The sequence below is a fragment of the Merops nubicus genome, unplaced genomic scaffold (assembly GCF_000691845.1).
Source record: "Merops nubicus isolate BGI_N331 unplaced genomic scaffold, ASM69184v1 scaffold7400, whole genome shotgun sequence".
NCBI lineage: Eukaryota > Metazoa > Chordata > Aves > Coraciiformes > Meropidae > Merops > Merops nubicus.
Window position 1 is genome coordinate 45,742 of NW_008580788.1, and position 7,864 is coordinate 53,605.

General features: G+C 40.5%; 1 protein-coding gene across 1 annotated transcript in view; it reads left to right on the plus strand.

Moving 5' to 3' along the window:
- LOC103771770 (glycosyltransferase-like domain-containing protein 1) overlaps window positions 1–2,159 on the plus strand; it is a gene marked incomplete at both ends in the record, with an annotated part of 27,450 nt that extends 25,291 nt beyond the window's left edge. Inside the window, 2 exons of the mRNA XM_008939118.1 lie at window positions 1,275–1,345; window positions 2,068–2,159. Of these exons, the coding sequence (XP_008937366.1) occupies window positions 1,275–1,345; window positions 2,068–2,159 (163 nt within the window). The remainder of the gene's footprint in view (window positions 1–1,274; window positions 1,346–2,067) is intronic.
- Between the last annotated feature and the right edge of the window lie 5,705 nt (window positions 2,160–7,864).

Here is a 7,864-nt window from a genome sequence, read left to right on the forward strand (position 1 = left end):
GAAATCATTGCTTAGCAAAAGCATTTGCAGAGAAACGTGTATCTTTGGGTTTTGTGGGTAGGCATAGTTTTCTAGCATGAAAGCTGAATTTGTTATTCTTTATTTTATTTTTTCCTGTTTCAAACTGAGTAGATCTAAAGGAAACAGGGTTCCTTCTGGGTGCCTGTAATAAAGTACCAAACCCAATAAGCACGTGAAGGTAGTGAAAGCCTTTTGGATTGTCACTGAAAATAGAAAAGGTGAAGGTTGACAAGATTTCAGATTTTTTTTTTTTTTCCTGGGGACTGAGGGAAACTGAAGTTAAAAATAAAGTCATCGTCTGGTCAACATGTTGGAGGAAATTCAAAGACTCTCATAAAGTAAACATATTTTAAGAAGTGTTTTGAATTTCACTGTGTAATTTCTGGCCAGCAGAAATTAGAGTTGTATCTTTGGGGGGACGTTCTGTCCGATCGATGGTCGTTGAATTAAACTGAAAACTTGATGCCTGAACCTGTTCAGCTATTAAAATGCAAGCGTGCAGGGGAAAGTTTTTCTGCTAGAAAACTTTGAACCATTGTGTTGCAGTTATAAACTATTTGGCTTTGGTTTTACAGGAGATAGGTAAATTCTTCTTTGAAAAAAAAACACAGGTACAAAGCATCCCACATATGGGCAAAGGAATTTCATCATTAAAAAACCAAAAAGTTATTAAAAAATACAACAGTTTACATCCTGAAAAATAAAGGAAATTACCTGAATTGTGTGCATAAGCTAAAATAGCCCAGCCTGAAGCATGCTGGAAGTTGTTCCTGGGCTATATTTAACTGTAACTTCTGGAGTCTTTAAGGAGACTATCTGTTGTGCCAGGTAAGAGCAGTCATGTGCATCCCTGTGTACACCCAACCCTGGGCACGTGTGCCTTGGTTTTCCTGCAGCATTATTAAGAAAAGCCGTCCATACTTCACCATGTTGTTACATGTGTCTGTCTGCTGATTATAAAATGTGTTAAACAGTATTTAAAAAACAAAAAAATGCAGAGCTGCGCTTTGATTTATTCAGCGAACAAAACATATGCTCGCTGTTCTGTTCTATGTAATTCATATGATCAATAAAATTTTCTTTAAAAAGAGCAACTTTGGCATTTAGGAGGATTATGCTGCTGAAGGAAAAAAAAAAGGTTTCAAGAAATACGTTCTTGCTATACGGAGTCAACCTCAATGCTCTTGCACCAGAGTAAGTTTTTTGGCTCACTAACGTCTGTTTTTGGTGTGTTTATTGTTTCTCATCTTCAGGGTGGAAGCTGTATATTGTGGCTGCTATCCTCTGTGTCCCAAAGCCTTGGTGTACCCAGAAATATTTCCAGGTAGCTGCTTTGCTGCACGTTCTTTTTTTTTTTTTTTTTTGCTGAAACGTAATCCAGGCTAAAATAGAAAGTTTGAGAATAAACTCGAGCAAAAGCAATTGTTTATTTGGCAAGCCAACGTGTTAGTGTTAAGGAAAATTTTATGTGTTTTAATACATTAGACGAAGTTTATATTTGCCATCTGTTCTTTTAAGATAACACAAAAGCAAGTTTTGAAATAGCATTCTTCATTGTTAGCATACACAACCCGTAATGATAGATTTTTGTTAAAAGGTCAGCGATGCTGCAATGGTTTGCAGATTTTTTTTGATACACAGTTTAAAAAAAAATAAAAATAAAATAAAAAAGAGGCCTGAAAATCACACCAAATTATATAAACAATTTAATACTTGATAGTATGCAACTGCAGTACAGGATCCACACTAATGTAGTACCAGTTCTTTGAAAAAATCTCATCACTAAATGTATCACATATGCATTGTGTTACATTAGAATAATGTATTTTAATCACCCAAAGGAGATGTCTAAACAGCACAACTACACAGTCTTATTTAGCATTAAACATCCTTGTGAGCTGAGGTAACCTTATAAAATCATGCTTAAATAATGTAAAACACGAGGCGGCACAGAGCAATATGCATTTTTAATTAGTAAAGTGACTAATATCGAGTGTGTGCTTTGAGGTTTTTGTTTCATTAAAAATGTATCTGTTTTTCCTGCAGCTGAGTATCTGTATTCTACACCTGAACAGCTTTTTAAAAGGCTTCAGAATTTCTGCAAGAGACCAGATATTGTAAGGAAACATCTCTATAAGGTAGTTGTTCAGAATAGTTTTACGTGGTAGAATGCCATATTGAAGTACAAAGGGAAAAAAAAAACCCTTAAAAAAACAACATTTAATTAACATACTAATGTTTAAAGGAAACATGCTAGGGAGGGATATTAGTCGTTACACTAACAAGGATTAATTAAACTAGATGCCAGTTGTATTAACCTAGGTCTTATGAAATACGTGCACTTAATGCATGCTACATGCTTTTTTTTTTAATTTATTGTTTTCTAAAATGACTGTCCTTTACATTTGGACCCAAGAGGCTTATAAAAATGAACCTGGATTAATGCAACTCATTAGTTTAAAAGGAAAATAAAAGAAAGATCCTACAATTATACTAATGAGGATAAGCCTACCTTCCTATCCTAATTTAATCCTCAGTCCTCAAAAAATGCAGGTGACTGGTATCAGGTATGATTTCACTGCCTTTTGGAATGATTTGATTTTCATCTTTATTATTATTTTAACTCTGCTTTTTATGGCATGTTGCACAGAAAAAAAAAGTTTCTCAGAAGAATAATTTATTGGTATTTGTCATGTCCTGTTCTTTGCAATTATTTCTGTAGAGAAAATACAGTTTCATTGCAGACCTTCCATTCCTGTTTGGATCGAGTGTCCGATGCTAGGCTGGCTTTCCCATTTTTAAGAGGTGTATTTCTACTGCTTAGAGTCACACTTTTTTTTAAATTTATTATTATTTTTAATTATGCAATTCTAGACGAAGCATTAAATTTTCTGTTATTCCACTGAAGAGCTATTATTACACAACACTGCTTGTAGAAAAATAAGTGCTGTTTTCTGCATGCTGATCTGTAAATTTACAGCGTTTTCTGACTTTTACAGTCCTGGCTATGCCATGGGCAGGTTGGATGCACGTTACAAAGGTGTTACAGGATGTAAAACCCCTGAATTCAGCTGAAAGTCCTTAAAAGAGCACATAGAATTACTCCTCACATTACCTATGTGAAATGAATGTGGTCTTTTTAGCACACTGTTAATGAGCAAGCCGAGTAATCTCCGTCTTAATTTGGAGGCTCATGCTGCCAGCAGACCTAACCTCATCTCTCCACCTTCTTCCCTCTGGGGACCAGAAAGTGTTGGGTCTTGCTGTGTGTTGTCTGCCTCGCTCCCCCTTCCCACACACATGTAGCAGGAGGAATGAGGCTTTAGCCCAGGCCTGACTTTTTTTTGTGACCTAAAAATAGACGTTTACATAATGATACATCAAAGATGATGTTGTTCCTGCAGGAAACAGTTAAACTTCAAGAAAGGAAAAAAAAAAAAAAAAAAAAAGGGAGAGAACCAAAAATGCAATTTAACACCCAATTTCAAGCTCATTATCTTTCATTGTCTATTAACTTGGCAATGGTTCAGAAGGTAGCTCATAATAGTTTAAAATGCTGACTGAACACTTCCAGTGTTCGGCGTTACTCCTGGAGTCAGTAGGATGCTAGAGTTACACGTGGTGGCTTCAAAGGGAAAACAGTCCTTAAACATTTACCTGGACATCTCCTCGTGCTTCAGGTTCAGCTGGTAGCTGCATTCATATGGATCTTCCCTCTTTCTGCAATCCCCAAAGCCAAGCAGAGCTTCCTAAAAGTGGGAGAACAAACACAGGTATAAAACAATAAGGTTTTAAAATGTGTGCACCAGCTCCATAAGCAAAATGCTCATTTGCTTGAAGGATTTTGTTGGTTTTTAAAATAAAACAATCCCTTTGGGGTGATTTGCAGGCAGAAGGTGAAGGTGTTTATCCCACCCTTCACATGCTCAGATCTTCTGAGGATTCGGACTGAGTGTCAGCAACAGGTAGCAACTGAGCTGAACAAGGGGATCGTTTTAAAATGAGTAAAGCAGAGCCTAATCCAGAACCTGTGAGCACCAGGGAAAAGATCCCTGTTGTCTTTAATAGGCTTTGGATCAGCTCAGAGGATACTGTTGAGTTGTCTTTCTGTACCTACACCCACGTACACCCAGTCCTCCTGTTCACGACAGAGCTACCTGTGAAACCTCCCAGGAAAATGCTCACTGAGATATGTGCTGCTGATGTCGTTACAGCTGGAACAGTGCTGCTTTTTAGGAAGCTGAAAAGAGTGAAATCCTAAAAGATTCGCAGCACTTCCACTGTATTTTCAGATCAGTATAACAGATATTCTACAGTGGAACAGAAAAGGGACCCCAGTGGAGCAGTGCGTACTAACGAGCTACTTTCCTTTCAGAAACCTTCCTGACATGCTCCCAGCCTGAAGTTCATAAAGTAGCTGTGAAATCTTCAAAGTGTAAACACTTTAAAAGCAAATAGTGCTTTTCTTTACTGGCTGGAGATTCTGCTTCATAGATCAGGAAGTAATCATCATTAGAAATACCTGGGCTTATCCTTTTACATATTGTTGGGGTTTTATTGCTAAGGATAGCCATGATAATTAGACAGCGGTCTACTTAAACAAGTTTATTCCTTAAGTTGTCCTCAGTGACACAGTTAGAGGCAAAAAGGAGAGAAAAAATCAGGTAATGGAGCTGGACATGGGGAACATCCCTGTGAAAATGCACAGACCAAGACATTAAACTGCAATCTTTTAACTCAACAGAGCAGATTGATGCTGGCAAACTTTGTAGAGTCTCCCTAATGTAAGCACCTACGAGAAGCTTTCCCAGTGATGTATCACTTGCCCTGCATATTCTCATTTTCATTTTGCCATTGGCTTCTCCTAGTTATTAGGAGAAGGCTGAGATGTCTGGAAAGTAGCCTCATTCGTTACCATTTATTTGTTCTGCTCCAGTTTTATGGAATCCAACGTTGCTCTCTGGTTCTGGGTATTTGTGGTTGCCAAAGTAAGTGCCAGGATGAAGCAACAAGGGCATCAGTTTCTGTGGGAATACACCATAAGACCTGTCAGCGTTTGCAGGCTCCCTATCTACTAGATTTTAAATGAACCAAAATACAGCAGAGCATTTGTTTCTGCATTATTTTCTTCAAGTTTACCTTTCAGCTCCCTCACTTCAGTTTCTTAATTTAAAACAGCACGTATGAAGAGTATACAGTGGAAAGGGACAAGAAGAGTTGCCAAAAGCCAGGCATGGAAGGAGCTGACAACTTTAAATAATCTCTCCCAGCCCTCCCAGCTGAATGAGTGCTGGTTGACATGCTGTCAGCTTCAGTTCCTACAGAAAAATCTTACTCTTGCTCGTGCTTGTTTAACAGAGAAAAGAGTTTGGCCCACTTTCTGACATTCATCTTCCCATTTCCATCACACTACAGAAGCTCACCTGCCTATGAAAAGACACATGGCGTGATTTCTTTTTTCTTTCTTACACCACTGTAGAAGGAAGTCTGCTGAATTCAAAGGGATTAAACTGCTGCAAAAGCAAATTAAGACTGTAGACATCTGAAATGTTTTCAGTCTCAGGATTTGGCTGTGTAGGGCGGTTCTAACAGAACTTTCTTTTTTCTTTTTTTCCCTTCTCTTTTTGCTCTGATTTGAGCTAAAACAGTAGCTTTGGTATTTCAGAAAAAAACACATAGAAGGGAGAACTACTCCCGGTCCAGCTTCAGTATTTAGGCACAGCTAGGAGAGTGGCAGGAGGCATTCTGAGCCTCGGGGTGCGGGGTGCTGGACACGTGAGGACGTGGAGGAACCTCATGGCAGCTGTCCCATCAGCCACTCAGCCTGTTAGAAGGAGCAGTTGTTGTTCATAGTTCTTGTACAGGCCATTTAAGAGCCCAGGGCACTGCCTCTGCCCCTGCCCTCACCCACTCCCCAGCAAAACTCCAGGAGGAATTCATTTTTCCAAAGGGATGCAAGCAGCCAGTGTGGGTCAGTGCACCGTGTGTTTCATACCGTGGTTTTCATAGTGGTGGGCATCAGATATTTGGGAGAGGGCTGACAGAGATAGAAATAGGGTATTAAAGCTGCTCTTGTTGACTTTTAGAGCATTGGTCCTAACCCTGGACTTGGAGATCTTCTCACATCCTTCACAGCCTTGCAGTATTAAGTCTTGCCAGGCTGCATGTAATCGTTCTGCAGTTGACGTTCAGGCCTCTGGAAATCCCTGTCCATGTCTCTCACACCTCCCTAGAGCAAAGCAGTTCATCCTGTGTATACAGATGGTGTTAAAAGGATTTCCCCCAGTCAGCCCAGGGCTTCCCCTCTTCAGTTGCACCGAGTGTCTTCTTGTTCTGGGGTTGGTCTCCTGGAAGCAGAAGGTCCCCATCCATCTTTCCTATAACATCCATTATTTTATAAACATTTGTCAAGCACTTACAGTACCCCAGTCGTTTCAGTCTCTCCTCGTGATGTTATTCCATGTTTATATTCAAATCTCTCATCCTTCAAGCCATTTTGATGCTTGAGGGCTGTTTTTGTGCTGGTGTGATCATTGCTTTACAAAGTATTCTAGGCCATGCCCTTGGTTTGTGTCATGTGTTGCAGTCTGATCGTTTTCAACCCTTCCTTATGGAGCCAAACCTACTATTTACTTTTTAATGGTGAATGTATATTGAGCAGATGTTGGCTTATAGTGTTCTCCAGATCTTCTGTCCTGATCTGATAAAGTTTATTTAGAGCTCTATGAGAAGTGCAAATAGTACAAATAGTTCCAGCAGAGCATGTTTGCAGAGGAAAATATTTGGGGTTGTTCAGGCTGGAGAAGAGAAAGCTCCAGGGAGACCTTCTGGTGGCCTTCCAGTGCCTGAAGGGTCCTACAGGGAAGCTGGGGCAGGCCTGGTTACAAGGGTATGTAGTGATAGGATATGGGGAAATGGTTTTAAACTAGAGAAGAGGAGAGTTAGATTAGATATTACAAAGAAGTTCTTTACTATGAGGGTGGTGAGACACTGGAGCAGGCTGCCCAGAGAGGTGGTGGAGGCCCCATCCCTGGAGACAGTCATGGTCAGGCTTCATGGGGCTCTGAGCAACCTGATCTAGTTGAAGATTTCCCTGCTCACTGCAGGGGAGCTGGACTAGATGACCTTTAAAGGTCCCTTCCAACCCAAATCATTCTATGATTCCATTAAAAAAGAAGGTGTTGTGTTGGATTTGTGCTTCTGCCTGGTTTGTGTTAGGTCCAGGTTAGAAGGAGGTTGGAAGCAAAAGAGGGAATCGTATTTGCCTCTTGAGGTGCTTGGTTTCCAGTGAACATAAAGTAAAATGGTTTCAGAGATGGTCTAGATCTGCTTCCCAGAGCCTGTAGAGGAAGGATGGAGCAGCCTGGGAGTGCTGGAGTGCATCCATGCTCTGCCATCTCAGTGTCGGTGCTTAGGCATGGGATCCTGTGTAAAATGGATGGAGCATAAGGATTTCTTATAGGAAAGAAAACTTTGGCTACTTATTTAGAACACAGAATCATGGAGTAATTAAGGAAGGTACCTCTGGAGGCCACCTGGTCAGCCTCTGCTCAAGGCACAGCTAGCTTAGAAGTTAGATCCAACTTCCAAGTTGGATGGAGTTGCTCAGGTTTGCATCCAGGTTAGGTGGAAGTCTTGACATGTTTTATTCCCACATGTATGGCTGATGTAGGTGAAATCCAGCTAGCTAAGGAGGCTTGCACAGGTGGGAAGATCTGCTGGACTGTGGGACACACTTCAAGCATTTTGGGTCAACCGCAGGTCTTCGGCAGCATGTGGGTCTGGAGGCAGCTGTGGTAGAGGGAGGTCTGAAAGCTGATGTGGACCCTCACTGTGGAAGAAA